The sequence below is a fragment of the Haliotis cracherodii genome, unplaced genomic scaffold, assembly GCF_022045235.1.
Source record: "Haliotis cracherodii isolate W230 unplaced genomic scaffold, xgHalCrac1.p SCAF_8, whole genome shotgun sequence".
Lineage (NCBI taxonomy): Eukaryota > Metazoa > Mollusca > Gastropoda > Lepetellida > Haliotidae > Haliotis > Haliotis cracherodii.
In genome coordinates this window covers 46,611,261-46,632,173 of record NW_027266341.1, presented here as the reverse complement: position 1 = coordinate 46,632,173, position 20,913 = coordinate 46,611,261, and the positions used below count along the sequence as shown (strand labels likewise).

Below are 20,913 nucleotides of genomic sequence, written 5' to 3'. Positions count from 1 at the left end.
TGTCTAATTTAAGTGTTAACAACACTTTTCAACAAAAACTAATTTATTGGTTTATGGCCCTTAATTGTGTGATATAACAGCCCGGGCCAAGTTGGACCGAAATGTCCGAAGGAAGGAGACTCTGAAGGAGACTACGTTGAGAATGTAGAGGAAAAGGGCTTCACTTTAAGCAACATGTTTGATTTGAATACCACGATATGTCACATTGTGCATTAATAGCATTATATAATACTAGTCTATAGATGTAATACTTCTGATCAGCCCACGGGTGGCCCAGTCGTCTAAGGCGCCGCGATTCGCTCTGCAGAGTTGCGTCCCTTGAGCACGACAGAAATCTATGATTCGAATCCCGCTTCGCCCCGATTATGTTTCTAGGTTTGTCAGCACCAAACCCGTGCTCGTGGGTTTCACCGAAGTGGTAAACGTCTGAGACCTGCATCAGGGTTTCCTCCCACATTTTAAGCTGACACGCCGTGATATGACTGGAATACTGTTAAAAGCGGCGTTAAACCCAACTCACTCATTCACTCATCATCATCATCATCATCATGAAGCATATAGACATAGTCGGACAATCTTCACCATTCATCAAACACAAAGACATAATCAGACAAATAATTAAGCAGTAATACAAAAAACTGTTACGATATTCATTGTTATATAATAGTAAACCTTTGATATAATGCAGGCGTTATAATTAATTCACATTAAATTACTCATCATGTTTGGTATACATTTAAGGTCCTCATAAATAACATCTGAACAATGTTTACAAAAAGCATTTATATGAAAGATTATAATAACACCTTTCTTGAACAATGACTTGTCTAATAACTTATTTTACGTTAAATGCGGTACATGTGACGTCATGAACTATAGCTGATTCAGATGTACACTTCAGAGTTAATAGTGAATGCAAGATTTAATACGGTAAATATTAATGGAACCCGCATTCAATTGCAATGACTGAATACACTATATTAAATTCAGATAACAGCAATGTGCAAAATGGTTAAATACGGTACGTGCCGTCACTGCCGAGCGCTGGTGAGTGCGCCGTTATGTTACAATGAGAGGTGCCGCCTGTGCACGCCGAGCTTACACAAAACACACATGACTGAATACCGTATCTGAAACTTGAAATATAGATGAATTAAAACTGATTATTAGTGAACATATATTCCAGTATAAAATGTTTATGAACCCTATTGGAGATCTCGCCCAAACAGAGAAATTGCTTTTGAACTGAAATTTAGAAATGGATATAAACACTGCTTAGGAAAGCCTGTTTCATAAAACTACTACGTTATCTGTAGGTCCAAATCATGTTTAAAGTATAGCATCTGAGATAATCTACACAGCCTCCATTCATCTTACCGAATGGAAATAATATGCATAAATTGGAAAACATAAATTTATTAGGCATTGTTTAAATTGAATGCATTTAGCTAGAACAAAGTTACGTTCGAGTATTTGTAGTTTAGTAATATTCCCTCACAAAGTAGTTACCTAATAATAAATATATTTGGGCTACAGATAAGAATAATATACTTTGCTGTACTTGCACTGATCTGGTTTTGTATATAAAGAATATATTTGATGCATGAACATCGGATATAGGTAATGTTCTAGAACCGTATTTATCAGGCATAAAAACCCAATCAAATATACATAACGTAAATAATATCGAGTAACTGGATCATGTTAATGCATATTGACGCATTTAATGTTGTTGCATTATACACCCCCTCTTTTAACGATACAGGACACAATAATACAGATACACTGACAAATAGTTCATACATTATTATAATGCACGCTATTCACATTGAAACATCCACGACACCTATGAATAATAGTTATTTGCTTAGTAGTTTTAACCCGATAAATAAACATGTGGGATACGAACGCTGATTGTGGAATAGTAATATATCTACATGAGACGCACGCATATAAATTACTGTAGTTAATTTATGTCAGTAAAACTTGAATAATATGCAGCTTATATTCGAACGGCATTTCGAAAACATAGAATATAAGTTCATTGTTCAAGCAAGATATTCATACAAAGTTAAAGACAATTTTAAGCAAAGTTCAACGTAAATGGCAAAGTAACAAGTAAAAGTGACTTACCTTCATAGACAAACAGAGAGAGGTTCTCAGGCAAAGCAGGAATTTCCCCTATATTTATACTTGAGACCTCCTTTGTTAATCTGAAGGCAAGTCTGCACGTGTATGTCAAGTTTAAAATGTGAGACTTTGGACTAATAAAGACTGGACATGTTATACAATTATGTATGATGGGTTTGGTCTGCTAATAGCCAAAGCAGGTGGACAGTTTGGAAAGTTGAGGAATAGAAGATTATAAATGCCGTTAGAATCACACAGCTCGTGTTTGGTTTCGTGTTTTCATTTTTTCTAGTTTGGTCAGTTGCAGCTAAATAGCTGATAAAGGTAAACTGGTAAGTGCCGAACGCGCTGAACACTACCAGTTGTTATTCAACATGTAATTAAAGTTTCGCCCACCGACCTGTTTGTGGCGGCGTAAATCTAAATGCCGGGAGTTGTTATTTCTTATCGCTAGTTTGTACCGACAGGTCTTAAATGGTTAACCGAAAACTTATGAATTGAAGGCGAATTTCACAATAAAAGTTGAATAAAATATAGCAATTTTAGCACTGTTACAGGATCATAACACTTTCCCTTGTGTCATAAAACGCCCCCTTTGCCGAATGAAAACACCACTTAGGAAAAAGCATTATTATATTGACGCTGAGCAGCGCCCTACCCTCATCAACTACTTATCCAAACCTTGGAATCGGTCGTATATACAGCTTAAATACTATTTTCTCGTAAAGAAACTGGTAGATTTGCACATTGAGTATGACCATATTTTAAGCTTATATGAATATGACTGCAGTCCTGGTAACATGAGAGATCTTCTTACAATATAATATTAATCTTACGGACAGGGTGGGGTGGTAGTTCACCGGACGACACTGTGTATATTGGGCGGCTCCTTTGATATCTCCCCCAAACATACTCTTATTGAATGGCCCATCAAACGATGATACACATCTCGTTGAATATATCAAGGCACTAATTCATCTTTCATAAACTTTTTTTGTCTTTGTGCTTAATATATACACATATCAACGAAAATATGTAATATATGTATCAAAAAAATATATACATATACAGGCTAGGTACTTGCCCACAGCAACACCTACATAACTGTTTATTCGCGCGTGGTGTGGTAGATCGTAATTGACCAAGAGCAGGTATTGTAGAATCACCTGTAAATAATGCCGACACTGTAATTAGATACAACGTACCAATGAGAATATGAGAATTATCATAAGAAGGCTGTTGTTTTTTTTCTGAACTGTTACCATTTTCATACCAAAAGTGACAATGCATTTAAAAGTTGCTTTAGTGTAATAATATTCACTCAATCGCCTGTAAACATCGCACCGCATATAATGAAATAATTATTTCGAGATTTCGTTAGAATGTGAGATATTCAGCTAGACGTTATGCAATGAAAGACGAATCGGTTTTTTTCCCATTAAAATACGCGCACGTATACCTGTATACCATATCACTTAATTTCCCCAGTGTGATGTATTAACGAGACATAAAATGGGAAGTGAAATAGAAACAAAGTAAACTTTAATTCGTTGAAAAATAACGCCAATGAATTGGTGTACACGCGCATGAATTTGTATGGTAAACTGTCAAAACGTTTTGAGAGATAAGGCCGGGTTCATTAAAGATCGTTGCAATATGTAAAAAAGGTGAAATGTGTAAAACTTCTGCAAAGGAAACATCCAACCAAATGCCCTTTTAAAATAGTAATGTAATGATATAATACAAAATGTGTTTCGCATGATACAATATACTTTGTAAACAATTAGTTAATTCTTTAAAGGGACTGACGAAAACATGGGCGAAATATTTTAATAACGCCAAAATTAGTTGAATTAAATTAAAATGAGTTGAATCATGTGTCCTGCTTATAATCCCTTAATGTATTTGCGAAACTAAAACTGTTAGGCAAAGGAAAATATGCTCGCCCTTGGGCCAAAGCTTTTTCTCGCCCATGAGCGAAATATTTCAATATCGCTATAAAATCGTTGAATTAAGTTAAAATGAGTTAAATTTTGTGTCATGATATGTGAAGGAATGCATTAAAATATATTTGCGAAACAAACACATAAGTTTTGTGTAATGGAAAATATTCTCGCCCATGGGCCAAACCCTTTTCTCGCCCATGGGCGCACTATTTCAATATCGCTATAAAATCGTTGAATTAAGTTAAAATGAGTTAAATTTTGTGTATGATACTTGATGGAATACAAGTTAAGTATTTGCGAAACAAAAACATGAGTTTTGTGTAAAGGAAAATATTCTCGCCCATGGGCCAAACCTTTTTCTCGTCCATGGGCAGGCCCATAGGCGAGATGGTGTAAATATTGAGTTTTTGAACTTCTTTTCTTTCATTTTTTCTTCCTTAGTATGTTCCCATGAAAACAGCATGCTTATTTTTGTAAATACCTTTGACAGAGACTGCGAAAAGACCGTAGAGTTTCTGGACTTTTGGGTTTCCAGAATTAAAATGGGACGTGTTAATTTGTGTTGTTTTTTTACCTTAAAGTTTGATGTCTACACAAATGTAACTGTGTAACCCGGATCGGTACTTAAATTATTTTAAATAAGCCAGTTAGGCCTGTTTACCAATCCCTTTCAAGTAAAGTTTAATAAAATATGTTTCAACTAATTCTTATCAATACTGAATTATCCTATAATAATCCAAACTTGAAAACTTGAATATCTTCCAACTTTCTCTCATATTCATGATTATATTAAAACAATGCGCCCCGCATGGTTCATTCTCCCTGCAGTGTGTTATTCACAACGAACAACGTCGTGTATTTCTGAAGAAAAAAATAAGTTACTAACATGTGTGGTCACTTGGCACGTCATGGACGTCCATGTGCTGTAACCTTAAAATTTAAGGAAGAAAATTTATATATTATTTATATATAATATAATTTCATACAAATATAACACATGTCAATAAACATTAAGACTATGCCATTGATATACAGTGCGTGTCTATTTTATAACACGAAAAATGAAATGGCATGTGCTGAATGATATGAGTCTAACCATCATGTACCTGACAACTCTCCTGATCCATATGTAGAAAATATTTTGACACAGCTGTCCAGCACTGTATTAAATCTGTCCGAAAGAGTTAACTCTATGCCCGTCAGGTCAGACAGTCACACCTCTGAAACGTGTATTTCTCTGCAGTTGTCTAAATATAATGGCAACGGACACTATGTTGCTTTCGAAGGACAATTTAAGATGATGGCTTCTCAGTCAGACTGGGTTGATTATCAATTAGCTCAAATGTAGGGCTGTGCCATGAAGGGTGTTGCACAACAATTCTGTGCACGCCTACCTAAACACGAGCGCATTAATTATGCTAGGCTCAAACGAACTTTGAAACGACGGTATGGTGCCGCACCTCCTGATGTGTGTGGGGAAATGCTACCAAACCGTGTTCGTAACCCAGGTGAGAAGACTGCTGATCTTCGCGATGAACTTTGGAAACTTGCTCACGAAGCATTACCAGATCTCGATTACAATTTGCAAGAGCGTATGGCTCTTGATGCTCTTACGAGGGCAGTCGATAAGGAATTGAGACTCAGAATGGTCGACCGAGGTGTTATAGGTCTGCAACAGGCTGTAGAAACTGCTGAGTTGTATGCGTCGGTACTGGAAAAAACCTCGTCAGGCAGACCTGTAAGAGCGTTGAGTTCCCACCCCTCCGCTATTGGTGCTGAGAGACATGTTGTCTTTCGCTCTGAAATGACAGGACTAAATGATGGGTTAGAATCTAAAATAGACATTTTGACTACACAGTTCGCAGATCTTCAGAAAATTGTTGCCGAGTTGCAAATATAACGTGATGATTCTCGGGGTCGCTCACGGGACCGATCGAGCGGTAGTCATGGTTACTACAACCCCAATGACAAACGTGAAGATGAGACCGTGTTTTCGGCTTGGTGATGGCCATGTTGTACACATTAAGATCAGTGACACTTACTTTACCCTTCTTGTAGATACAGGCAGTCAGGTTTCATTACTTTCTCCTCCTGCATTTAGAAGACTTCCCAAGGGAATAACTCTCAATCCAGTAGATTTAAACCTCGAAGCAGTGAATGGTACAATGTTCCCTGTCAAAGGGGTGTTCGAAGCTACATTGTTACTTCTACAGTGAAACAATCTAAGGAAGAGTTCATTGTAGCAAACATTGATGGCTCTTTTGATGTGGATGGTATTTTGGGTATGGACATAATGAATGCGTTAGGGACAGCGGTTGATCTTGAGAGATGTAAGATCAACTTACATGATGTTAGGTTACAGACATTTCCAAACACTGCAATTTTGAGTGAAAACACCAAACTACCACAGCACTCTGTATCTTTTGTGAAACTTTCAGACTCTGATATCTCCATTCCATACAAAGCTATGGAGCGAAATACTCGTCCTGAATGGGAGGAGATCTCTGCTACTTCCGATGCTGTGAAAGCAACGTGGGGTTAGTTTGGCAGATTGTCAATTCGACATGGAGTACTACATCGAACAATTGAGAATAATAATGGCAGACGATAACATTGGTAAATTATTGTCCCAGATGTCAAACGTCGCCTCATAATGTCTCTTCACTATGATGGCCCAATGGGTGGCCATCCTGGAGTCAACAGGACACTCTAACATTCAGCAATCCTACTATTCGGTGGGTTTGAAACAAAATGTCTGAAATTACTACTGCGACAAATGTGTTGCACGGAAACGACCTGGGAAGCGTCGAGCGCCCGTGAAGGAGTATGTCACTGATTCTTCCATGGAGCGACTCACGACAGACAAAATTGATCTGATAGATCGTACCCAGTCAGGCAAAAGGTTTATCCTAATCGTTACCGATGCCTTCATAAAGTGGACTGAAGGATATTCAGTGCCAACAACAGAGGCTAAGACCATTGCAAAGAAAATTGTAGAGGAATGGGTGTGCCGCTTTGGTGCTCAATCAATCTTGCACAGTGACCAGGGGAGACAGTATGAAGCCCATCCGTTTCAGCATATGTGCAAACTACAAGGGGTGGTGAAAACCCGAACAACAGCTCTCCGTCCACAAGCAAATGGCCAAGTAGAGCGGTTCAACCGTACGCTCAGTGCTGTGGTCTGAATATATGTGGATGGCAAACCAAAGACCTGGGACAAAACACTTGCCCTACGTCATGGCCGCTTACAGATACGCTAGGCGTGAGACTACGGGATTTACACTAAATGAGCTGGTCTTGGGCAGAGAGGTTCGACTCCCAGTTCATTTAATGACAGGAAATCCAAACTCTGTTGCTATGGAAACAAAGGAACACGTGCAAGAATTGCAAGATCAGTTTAAGCAAACTTTCTCAAGGGCTCGCTGTTAAATGAAACATGCTTGCGACATACGGAAAAAAGCGCTATGACATTGTATCAACCGCAAAAGAAACATCACCTCAAGTAGTATTACATGAAGAGTTGTCATTTAAATAACTGGGTAAGTTTTGTCAAAGTTTCTAAACTCATTACCTTGTCTGGAAAAATGAAATTTTATGATAAAAAAACCAAAGCAGATGACAATAAAACTGTTTGCCCAAACGCATACCTCATTTGGCACGTCGCCGCAACCACGAGTTTCAGCATGATATCGCCCGTGCCCACACTGCGAGAGCAAAAAGAGACTTCCTCCAGCAGAATGGCATCAGAACCATGCAGTGGCCTGCCCTCAGTCCCGATTTATATCCCATTGAGCACCTGTGGGACGAGATTCAAAGACGACTAAATGACGTCCGACCAAGGCTGACAACTGCAGCTGAACTGCGTCAGGCTTTCCCCAGCGTGTGGCTCAAGTGCCTATGCCTATGCTGACTTGTGATGCCATTTTCTCAGAGGCTAGTGTTGTGTTTCACTTTAAGAAATTTGACACTTTAATTTCAACCTTGTGTCCCAAAGTATGTTTACAGTGTTAAGACAAATAAGGGTTCTCATATATCTATCCAGAGTGACGTTTCTTTTGCGGTTCAGTATATTAGCTTTGTGCTATGAAATAATATCACAGTACATATTCATTCGACGACAGCTGTGACCTTAGAGACGATCTGCTGGTTGTGACGACATGGTTGTTTTTACTGTTAAGATCCCGTTAGAGTGAGATCAGCAGTGAATGTCTTCAGTCGCTTGAACTTGTGAGTATTTCAATAGCTTACCACGCTGCCAGAAACTTATCTTTGCCGCTGTGTTAGCTACTATATTGTATATTTATTGAGTAATTTAATATAAATCTTTATTGATATATATACTTGCTAATTTTAGTGGTTTATTCGTGTAAATAAATTGATAGCGTTATTGTTGACAAAGATATCCTGTTCTGTGTTTATTTGAAAATGCAAACTGTTTACGCATGTCCAGGTACCTGAACCCCCCAAATCCGCCACAATTCGTACGGTCGTCGATAATGGAGTACATGTACTTAGCCAATAACAACGCCCGGCCAAACGTTAAGGAAATCCCCTCCGTGTGACCACTCGAAAATCGGTGAGTGTGTGTGTGTGTGGGTGTAATTACGTGTGCAAGTAATGGGAGGGAACCAAGGTCATAGGTAATATCCGACAACGTAAGGTAGTGTTCATTGACATTTATGGATAGCGCAGGGGATTATGGCTCCTGCCTTCAGGGATCTTATATTAAGGGGGAATACGCCGAATCTTTGCTGGGTATATTTAATAAACAATAGATATTAATATCGGTGCATTTATGAAACCTATTGAAACAATTAGGTATTTTGAATAAATGAAGTTGACAAGAAACCTAATGAAGTGATTTCCAATATGACAATAACCCTAATCTTGATATCCTTGACTGTTTGGGAGCTTTTGTCCTCAAAAGTGTTTCAAAACTATAATTACTGTAAGCTCAGGCAATATAACTGCATATTGCACCTACAGGTTGTCAAGGATTTGCTACAGGCAATGATCATGATTCATATAATTGAAATGACGTCAGGAAAGAGATATAGCCACGTACAAGTAAATAAATGAACAGCAGAATGGTCAACATGGGTTAAACAATGCATAACTCTTTGAGCGAACGTGCAGGATCATGAACAGACACACAGACTCTTTGGGTCAGCGGAGGCTCCAGCTCGCTCGCATACACAAACCACGGACGGGCAGAGGTTCTAGCTCGCTCGCACATATAAACCACAGATGGACAGAGGCTCCAGCTCGCTCGCACACGCGAACCACAGATGGGCAGAGGCTCCAGCTCCCTCGCACACACAAACCACAGATGGGCAGAGGCTCAGCTCGCTCGCACACACAAACCACAGGTGGGCAGAGGCTCCAGCTCGCTCGCACACACACACCACAGATGGGCAGAGGCTCCAGCTCGCTCGCACACACAAACCACAGATGGGCAGAGGCTCCAGCTCGCTCGCACATACAAACCACAGATGGGCAGAGGTTCTAGCACGCTCGCACACACAAACCACAGATGGGCAGAGGCTCCAGCTCGCTCGCACACACAAACCACAGATGGGCAGAGGCTCCAGCTCCCTCGCACATACAAACCACAGATGGGCAGAGGTTCTAGCTCGCTCGCACACACAAATCACAGGTGGGCAGAGGTTCCGGCTTTTACACACACACTTGGGACTTTTTCAGCCAGCGACAAACCCCGCTCGCGACCGCCCTTTCAGTCGGACATTTAGTATCACAAATCTATTGAAAATAACTATATTAGTCTATAATAACTATGTTATTGTATAAGTTACGGCTTTGCCAGCAGATGCATAACCAACTTCGAAAGTCGACACTGGAATGTAATGAAAATGCAATCATGCGAATTTGGCTCTAAACTGTACTTATGAATTTTGATAAGTTTGATAGACACGAACATAACCGGTGTTATGAATGGGCACAAAAGAAGGAGTAGCGTACAGACTAAACAACACAGACACCACTCCACAAGCTTGGTGAATATGCCCAGCAATGACGCTCCATAACTTACAATAGTTCTGTCCTAACGGTTAACACATTTTAACGGTTGATCATTTTCGCAAGGAGTCAATACAATTTCAGTGTATAAATGCTTACATACTCAGACACGAATATGGGTTATGGTACATTATGTAAGTGTTTCATATGTCGGTAGACAGGTAATAGAGTTATGAACAGGAAATTATACCGTTCTGAATATTTTCCCGAACGCTGAAAATAATAATTATAAAACTACAAATTATGTGAAAAATCCTTGAATCCAACCGGGAGTCTGATTTGCATATCCCAAGCACCCATTGTGTGTCACCATACCCATCAGCCCCTTCACTCTTGCCCGTTGGTATTTCGGGACAGACTAAGTCTTCATCATTCCCCTGCTTGTCTCCCATGGTTTATCTGACTAAGACCAACCGTCTGATTACAATTTGTGACTTGTCTTAAATGTGTGATGTAATACATGGACATTGGTCACTGCCCTCAAACGTTTATTTACAGATGCTTTATCGACGACTATTAATCTCTGTTTAATGACGATAATCGTCACCATAGGCCAGATTAGATAGCATTAACATGCTGTGCCTTGTTTAGAAAATCTGTGAAAACACATTTTATCGGGTACTTTATAATTTTCATTGTATCAAATGTTATACCCTCAAACCCTCTACAAAGGTTGGGGTACGAGCTGACTACATTAGGAACAACAACCGCGGTCGACCACCAGTTGGTGTATCGACAGGTAACGTACTTTTACCAGAGATAGAGACAGAAAGGGAGAGAGAGAGAGAGAGGGGGGAGGGGGGGGGGGGGGGGCTTTCCTATCCCTGGTTGCGTGTCCACTATTACATTTTAACGAGTGAGTGAGTTTGCTTCAACGTCCCTTTAAACAATATTTCAGTTTTTTTACAACGTGTCACCAGGATGTAGGAGGAAAGTCAATATGTAGCTGATACTTGCGTTAAACATATCACTTTATTATCAAACCTGGACTCGAACCCACGATCACATGTTTCCGGTACACAGCTAAGGGTCACAACTTTGCACAGACGACACCCCCACCCCCCACCCTCTTTGCCCCGTACACTTTAAAGACGAAATTGTGATATATGCTCCTGAAATAAATCTAAAGCATGTGGTTACTGAAATGTGTTTTTATCCATGACTATGATCAGGTGCTGCCAGGGTCCAATCATGCATACAGATGACATCATAGAAGAAGTGGGAGGCATGTCCAGGTTCCAACTCCTCCTCCTCTTCCTCATCATCGGCAGCAAGACAATTCACCCATGGGGTATGTTGATGATGTCGTTTACCGGCGTCCCCCCGGACTTTTGGTGGTGTGACAAGAACGCTAGTGTAGTCCCCAATGGCGCCATAAACTTCACATATGAGCAGCAGTGCCCCTCCGTGGACAGTAACAACACGTGCACCCTCGTGTACAGTCAAGAGAAAAATACGGTGATTAATCAGGTGAGTACATTCTTATGATGACGGAAACAGTAGTGTTGATAAAGTGTTCGTTGTTAAGTACACATTCAGGTTTCAGCCACTAAGCTGGTACCAGCTGCTAGTTGTCGACAATGGAAGCATAAACTAGCTTCTGCTGGTTTGTGACAACCATTCGCTGTCTGGGCTCCATGAAGAGGGTGCAAGGGCCTTGAGCTGGTGATGAGCCTCGCCAGCCTGACTGTGCCAGGGTCACCCAAACCCTCTTTGCTGCATTTTTTATTTTAATCTGTAAATAATAATAATAATAATAATAATAATAATAATAATAACAACTCATGATGAAAACAAGACATTCCATAGTTTTCCTTAAACGAGCCAAGGATGTGGAACATAATGTCAATGTCACTGTTGAGTTTGTTGAAGATTCTGTACTGTTTGGCGGTACAGAAATGAGTCGAGCCCTGGCCTGAAAAGTGAAACAGAAAGCTTTCTGTTCGCTGGTCAGAACGAGACACTTCTCACTCGTCAATGTGTGATTTTGCATCAAAATGGAAATATGAATTGTAGATTATGCTATGAATATAATGGGCCTGCCCATGGGCGAACTGTGGCCCATGGGCCCATGGGATTTTAACGAAATCTCGGAAATGATTACTTAATTGCATGCGGTGTCGAACTGACCAATAGGAATTATGCTTCAATGCGATTGAGGAAAACTTGAGTGAATATTGTGACACGAAAGCAACTTTTAAATGCTTTGCCAGTTTTGGTATGAAAATGGTAACAATAAAGAAAAAGCAACAGCCTTCTTGTGATAATTCTCATATTCTCATTAGTACGTTGTATCTAATTACAGTGTCGGCCTTATTTACAGGTGATTCTACAATACCTGCTCTCGGTCAATTACAATCTGCCACACCAGGCATGAATAAACAGTGTTCGTTGTGTTACAAATGTGGTTTTGCAAAACATCTACGCATTATCAAATGTCCAACTATAGTAAGCCTTAACATTAGTGGCGTATCAATTAAACAGGTATTAAACCACAACCACACACTCAGTAAGGTGTTGTTTGATTTCAATATGGGGATGGCGGCGGGGGCTGGATGTTGGGGGTTCCATTTTGTTTCTTGGGGTCTGGATGTTCTTGGGGGCTGGATATTCTACATCGGTAGGCCAGGACATGCTTAATCTTTTCGTGAACACCTGGTGTCATCAAAGATTTTCAGTGATAAATTCATATAATTTTCAATACTGTTTTGCCTTCCACGTTTAGTGGAATCTCTTTCGGTGGATAATCGAGACTGGTTATTCTCTGGCGTTGATGGTTTAAATTTGATAACATTTGAAAAATATATTGTGTTCCCAAAAGGCTGAAAGAAGAAACATCTAGCGTTTACAGGATATTATGGATGCTCTAAAAAAGGCACCTTCTTTCAGAGAAAAAAAACGTGAAGCGATGACCGAAAACATATTTTGTCTCAAACGAAAATCCAATATGTAGCCACGGGATACATATGAGACTGAAGTTCGCTTCTAATAGATTTGTGGCCTACCAACGAAATAAATATAGAAAACAAGTCATGAGTAACAATATTGTTTAGTTGGCATACTACTACCGGGTACCCATTCGTGGCTGGATGAACAGAGGCAAAGTTTCTAAGCCAAAGGAGACACCACATGTTCTATAATTTGTTTCCACGTGAACCATTTTTTACGAATAAATGTCTACTCATGTGATATTACTTTTCCATTTATAAATACGCTGAAAAACATTTAGAATATGAATAATGAATACATACTGTGTAAATGATAACATCGTCTGTTACAAATTTAGATTAACAAGAATTGTTAAGTTATTAGATTGCAATAGCCATGTAGGTTATGGTGTGAGCAGCTTGTGGTAGCTGATGCAGAATGCGTGTTGAACAAGGATTAAGTGTTATCACGGCGTGTCAGCTTGATGTGGGTGGAAAATGCCGAGTAGTATAGGTAATGGGGGTTCTGCCGCAACTCCACTGGAGCCAGATCCATATACCTATACTGCTACTACAGATGGATTTTTTTATGTGTAAATGACTATACGATTCAACGATAGTCATGGGATTAAGTTAAAATGGCTCTAGCTCACCAATACCTGGGCCAATCATTCCTTTAGATGAGCCTAAATGGTAATAAAAATATTCTTTATTATTTTTATCAATAAAACGATATTCAACATTTTTATTAAGTTCTTCGTTCATTTTACTAGGAGACCAGACTATATAACTACACTCTTCTTGTAAATTGATAAGAAACAATTGATAACCGTATTTGGTTGGTTTGACATCACTGATATAATAAAAACCTTGTGGTAATTCTCTCCATTTAATAGCTTTTTCGATCACCATTATTATATATATTTATGTAAGCATTTGTCTAAATGTGATCTAATGATAGTAAACAATGTATTTTTAATCTCCAACCAGTTCTTTTTGGCACGGAATAATTGACGCGCTTGTTGCCTCCCCTGTTCTATGAACTTTTTTTTCTCGTCTTCGCTAATACCACTGGTCATGAGATTTTGATCGAATCTCCTGCTTCATTTCATTGTATTTGGTGAGTTCTGACAACACTAAACGAAACTCATCCTTGGATATCTTACAATTGACCATTGCTGTTGCAATATGATCCTCAATGCTGTTCAACTTTGCTTCGGCGAGTACCCGAATACTATCGTGTTTTAATGCTTTCTTTTGCAACCTACGAGAAATGAATTTTATCGCTATTCCTGCCAGTCCCGAGACTCCGGCGCCTATTTCCATGCCGAGCACGATAGGCGCGGCGATTATAGTTGATAGTAAACCGACACCAGCTACACCGAGTCCCATGCTAGCCGCTACAAGAGCAGTGTCAACTCCGTCCAGACCATTCATGGCTCTGCGATACTTTTTATACAATCCAAGTCTCAACTCCCTATCCTTCTCTATTCGATGTTTTATGTTGCATATTTGATGTAATCGAAATCCATCAACAGTTTCCATCTTTTCAATTGCTTCATCGAGCGCTGGATATAAACTCATAGTGTATATTACCAATATATAATAGTCTTTAATTGGTCTTGCTTAAATGTTTTGAGAGTATACATCAACCTTATCAAATGTATATTATACGGCAAGAATATCTTAGTAAGAGAAATGATGTCACTTTTAATAATTTGGACCCCCTCGAGGGTGGCAACGGGTGATGCTCCGATATGAATAATACTGCAACGTTGACGCTCGTGTTTCTTGAGCCATTTAATCGATAGACCTGGTAATATTTTGAAGGCATCTTCTGGTGCATCTCCAAACAAGACTTCAATAATAAGAGTAGAAAGATTAGTTATTGCACTCAAGTTAACTTTAAGATCATCGAATTCAACAATCAAATTTAATCTAACATTTTGGACTGCTGGACGACTATATAACATATGACCTGGGTCTTCTGGCAGGGGAGAGACAAACACACTTTTTCGTTTTGACGGGATATAGGCTATGAGTATGATACAACTATTTATTATCTTAGTTAAATGATGTCCCTTACCCATCATCACATAAGGTGGGGTAATGACGATATTCAATAGCCACTTGATGTTAGCTTCGACCATAGTCCATTTATTCTCACCGTTGAGAATAATATTGTACGAAGTGTTTTTAATGAGTCTACTAACGTCGACATCGCTTAAATCTTCTAGATTACCCTTGAATGTAACTTCTTTCCGCTTGTATACATTATCATGTAAGTGTAAAGCGTATAACTTACCGTTGGTACCGGGTTTATCGAATCCTTCTGAGTCTCTGAGATCGGAAAGCGCAATTGTATTACATTGTCTGAGTATTCCAGGGCCTGATGCATCAACCATTATTTATAATATGGAGTGTTACACTTAAGTATCCTATATGTACAGGTTGGTGTTTTACATCTAATATAGAAATTTTGAGGTCTGAAATAATTCCCCGCTTTAATTTTTTATATTGTAATGGTGAGAAAGATTCCGTTCTACCGCTATTATATTTTTCATCTTTGACTGTAATAGATCTGAGTAGAGTTGAAGGACTTTCTAGTTGAATATTATCCGTCGTACTTATTGGATCAAGATGGATGGACAACTCTTTATAGGGAACTAAGTCAGGTAATATATCACCATGTGTTATTATGTCGGTTTCTATAAATCTGGGGAGTGTAAATCCAAGTGTAACTGGTAAGTCACCATAAAAAAAAAATTGTACCTTTTTCTCCAGAGTCGAATTTCACTGTCCCATTCGACTCATTTTGTGTGAGACTCATTCCATTAGGCTTAAAAATTTCATCATTGAGTGAGCATACGCTGTAATACCCATCAGGTATAGTAATGGATTTTTTTTCATTTGATATAAACATCTTATTATTTCTTCTCGCAGCATTTATATTGGTCCACAGCGGGTAATACGTTACATCACAGATAGCTACTTCGAGTTGTCCATCAGAGTTATCGATAGTATGAAGCAGTTCCATAGACTGACCATTTGTTATTCTCGGGAGTGTAACATACATATTAAATATACAATGATACTATATCATAACTTAAATATAAAATCGAGATACATTACTAATCAATCGATTATAGTAACTGCCTCTGGTGCTGAATTTTTCGTTAAATTCCCTGATATCTTTAAAAATTACAGGGTCACGTCAACTAGCGATAAAATGGTGCACAATTGGTTTCACAATCATATGCAATTTTGGCAGAATCAGTTAAACTTTGCCATATGGTGTGCCACAACGGGATGTGGCATATCTCTTTATTCCCCAGTATTTAAACTATATAAGTCTGTTATATTATTTCACGTGTACTATCAGATTAGACGTATACTTAAAGAAATTAGTGCTCCGTTACCGCATGATCGAGCGTGGAATTCCACAAATAATAATTATGATAGGTCCGCGTATGAGCGTATTTGTTCAGGAATTCAATGTTTCTACAAGTAAAAATTGGCGTATTAAAGGAACAAACCATGGCATAGGTGTTCCTTACACAGGGGAAATATCCGTCAAAGAAGAAAGCGATTATGTATATAAAGCACTTAATAAATTTCCAGTTGATTTTCCTAAGTTGTTGTGTACCAGCAAACTTTACGCAAGAATGTTTGAATATCGTAAAAAAAACGGTGGATGGTATAAAGGCTGGGAACTTTATAGTAACGATTGGAGAGGGGATATTATGAGTTTTAAGAGTGGGTCTATTTATATTGTTAAACAATTTATACAAATGAACGATACCGCAAACGCTTGGAATGAATTTCTTAATGATAAAACGGAAAATAATCTTACTAACCCAGGATTTGTAAGATTTAATGAATCGATAAGAACTTATGTATGAGCAATTCTCGGTGCACAATCGCAAACACGAACGTCCATTATCGGTTCTGGGACGGCGCTCGATGCACAAAATCAGTTTGTCGCAAACGTGGAGGACTCCATTAATTCACCAGTTGACATACCGCCTATAAAGCGTTTTCAAAATGTATTACAGTACGCTCAATCCAAAGTGGACTACGTTTATGCGCCGGGACTATACATGTCTCCGAGTAATATGGAACTTATGATCGGTCAAGTGATAGGCTATAATAATAAAATTGTTATTGCTACCGATCAACAAAAAACAGGTATAAATTCATATATTAACGTCGAATTAATAACGCAAACGATCACAGGCGAAAAGGGAATAGTCAAGCCGCAAACACCACATGTTTCACAACCATCTACTAACGCACAAGTACCACCGCATATTGAGGCTAGAAATCAACAACATATCAATGAAAAAACAGCGCTTGTATTGGATGGAGTCGCGGTTGGTTTACTCATGATTTGGTTAGCGAACTGATTTGGTTAAATAGTTCTTAGCGGATACGTACAACAGCCCTGCAATTGCTACGATCAGCCCCCACAAGTTTTGACTAAGCCAAGTGGTGGTCTTAGCTAATAAATTCAATAGCCAGGAAACAACACTCCCTATTATACCGGGGAGTGCGGCCGCGGCTTTCTCAGCGAGTTTTCCCAGTGCTGAACCTAATGCTTTTAAATGCTTTTTTATCCACTCTTTTATACCATCCGACTAGGCGGTGATCCGCCACCACCTGTGCCAAGGGTTAAGGCGAGAGTCAAAGTCGATATAATAAATCCCAACGCGGTTAAAATACTGGCAATTGTTATTCCCTGTTCTCTGAACAATGTTTTAATTTTATCGGCCAGAGTGGTGTCATCGTTGAGGACTTGAACGATAGTTTCTCGAATTGGACTGATTTGCGAACGAAGTGCCTTTCTATTACTGGAAGCAGCCTCGAGGTGGGCCGATCTTTCCTCTTCTCAGTTACGTAATCTTTCTGCTACACGGGGTCTACTGAACTTGCCCGCCTGTTCATGTTTTGTTTTCTCGTAAGCTATATGTTTGTCGAGTACAGATAGCTCAGCTATATTATTTATCAGTTCTCCCCGCATTGTTTGCAATGCCTTGTCAAGACCTCGTAATTCTCTAATACTAAACTCCGAGGATGGTACCGGTAACATGGAATTATCGTAATAGGTATCTAAGATTTCTCCGAGTCCGTTCGAGGCCACCATCGAGGTTGCTTCCAAATTATCTGTATTATCGAGTTCAGTACGCACAGTCCTAAGAACCTTAGTAGTCTTCGCGGGAAGTTTTTCTCGTCGTGAGTAGTCCACAAAACCTAATTCATCACGAACAATGCGACTGCTGTGTTTAGTTATATCGTAGACAAAGCTAGGGGCTTACGAGTATGAGAATTCATAAGATCAATAGCCGGAGCGCCACGCAGTCACAATATTCCTTTACTATCTATCATAAACTTTGAATCGTTACAAACAATAGGACTATCATCTTTAAAGGTATTGTAATAATCATTAACAGATAGTTTCAAAAGTTCAGCATTTACGGTTGGGTTCAAAGTTTCATCATTAAGATTCGTAAAGCTGGTTTCATCAGTACCCTCTTCGATTGGATTCGGGTTATCTAAATAATCTAGACGAAAATCAGTCGTTTTTATGTTAAACATATGGTTATATAATTTCAATATAACAATGTCTTCGCAATACGGACGCAAGTTACACCCACAACGTAGACTTCGAGATCCATTAGGGGTCAAAGCAATTCGTCAGTCTGTAACTATAACTAATAACCCTAGTACCATCGATCAGAATCAAACGCTTCTGGTTCGCTTTCCTAATCTCCGCGCACACGATCTGTTTGTTCCGGGAACTGTCCGACTAGCATTTACGATTAGTTTGACTTCTACCGATGTTAACAGGGAACCCGTTCAGAACATAGGTCATGCTATCGTTAAGAAAATCGCCATTAAAATTAGCGGTAATGAGGTTTTGAGTATCGACGATTGCGATGTATACTATTGTTACATGGATCTCTGGAGAATGGATAAAGAGCGGGAAAACTTACAGTACCAAGGTATTTGTAATAAGAACACATTGAGACTGCGAGTGGGCGCTGAAAATGGTGATGATATCGTCGTCAAAGATCTCGCCGTTGCCGACGCATTAGGTAACAGATTCTATATTCCCCTAGACTTTGAATTACTAGATTCCCACATGCCCTTTTATCAAGCATCCCTAGGCGATAGGTTAGAATACGAACTCACTTTTAATGACTACGGTAGAGTAATCAGATCCGCTGGTGAAGATGCTAGCTATTCCATTGACAATATCTCGCTGGAGTACGATATGATAATGGATCCCGAATTAGCCAGACAAATTCGTAACCATTATACCGGAAGTTTAGCAATTTTGTACGATCGCGTGCTGTGACACCGAAAGATCACGAGGGACAAAAAAGATACGATGTGGAATATCAATCTAAACGTTCCCACGAGGTCGTTGAAAGGTATTTTAATGTTGTTCGAGGACCCCTCCGATGCATTTAAAAGAAATACCGAAAAGTTCTACAATCCCAAGATTACGAAAGTAGAATTGACTATCAAGGGCGTTCCTAATCAACTATATAGCCAAGGAATGCTAGCGTATCACAAGTGGGATGAGATTAAAAAACTTCCTTCTATAAAACGTTCCCCGGAAGTTAACGCGGTCATGAAAGATCTGTCTCTTGGGAGTGTATCGATGGGTGAATACCTCACTAGAAGTACGCGCTATGGCTCAACATGCGAACAAGGGACGATGACTAATTACACGGCAGTGGGAGGAGAATAGAAAATGCTAGCGAGGGTGTCACCATACAGATAACGAAGCTCCAGGAATCAGCTGGTAAATTAAACATATATTTGTACGTGATTATAGATGCGCAACTTAATATACAGAATGGGCGATTCGTGCAAGCAATCTATTAATAATCTTTTACCTAAAGATCCGCACTGCGCTATCATATGCGGGCAAACGGGCTGCGGAAAAAGAGCTTTTATTCTAAATATTTTACAAAGTCATTATCGGGACGTTTTCGATCATATTATTATTATGTGCCCGACTATAAGCGTTAATAAAACATACTTATCGAGAGATTGGGTAATGATTGACGACGGGGTACACAGAGTCGATCCGGGCGATAGTTTACAAGACTGTTTATGAGTATGTCACGAAAAATACAAAGGAGAATCAACCCTTTTTGTAATAGAAGACTGTAGTGCAAATAAAGAACTCACAAAAAAGAAAGATATGCTTTCGTATTTAGCATTCTCCAGACGACATATTCAACATAGCGTTTGGGTACTTACTCAAAAATACAACTCTGTCCTGAAAGATCTCAGAGAGCAGACCAAATGGGTAGCCCTGTATCATTGCAAAGATCGAGATTCATTCGGGGAATGTTTTCGCGAAAATGATGTCATTTATACCAAGCTCGAATGAGATAAAGTCAGAAAACTGTTATCGGCAACGAAGCACTGTTAACTCGTATTAAAAACCGATCAACCAGCTGCTTATGCAATTGCTTAGCAAAATGTAGCAAAATTATAGCAACATTATAGCAAAATTATAGCAAAATGTAGCAAATTGAACATTAGCGGTTACTATGACATAATGTGACTCGAAATCATCATTCTTTTGCAACAGTTCATTATTTATTGGATATGCCATATTTTATTATGTTAGACTTAAATATCTCCATAGGTATTACATTATGGAATGCGACGAACTCATCGAACAAATGCTCAAAGAATCTGATGCAGATCAACATGTTGATAAATCTTTAGATAAATATAGAGAAAGACTCCCAGGTTTGGTAGTTGGTGGAAAATGTTCCCAATATTTGGGAGAAAATTATACCATCGAAAAAATTGATAACATGACAAACGAAGAGATTAAAAAACTGTAC

General features: G+C 39.1%; 1 protein-coding gene across 1 annotated transcript in view; it reads left to right on the top strand.

The window, feature by feature from the left end:
• The window catches only part of LOC139449940 (solute carrier family 22 member 15-like), a 52,190-nt gene that overhangs the window by 5,264 nt on the left and 26,013 nt on the right, over window positions 1-20,913 (top strand). Inside the window, exon 2 of the mRNA XM_071231552.1 lies at window positions 11,285-11,582. Coding sequence (XP_071087653.1) covers window positions 11,304-11,582 — 279 coding nt within the window. The 5' untranslated portion in view covers window positions 11,285-11,303. The remainder of the gene's footprint in view (window positions 1-11,284; window positions 11,583-20,913) is intronic.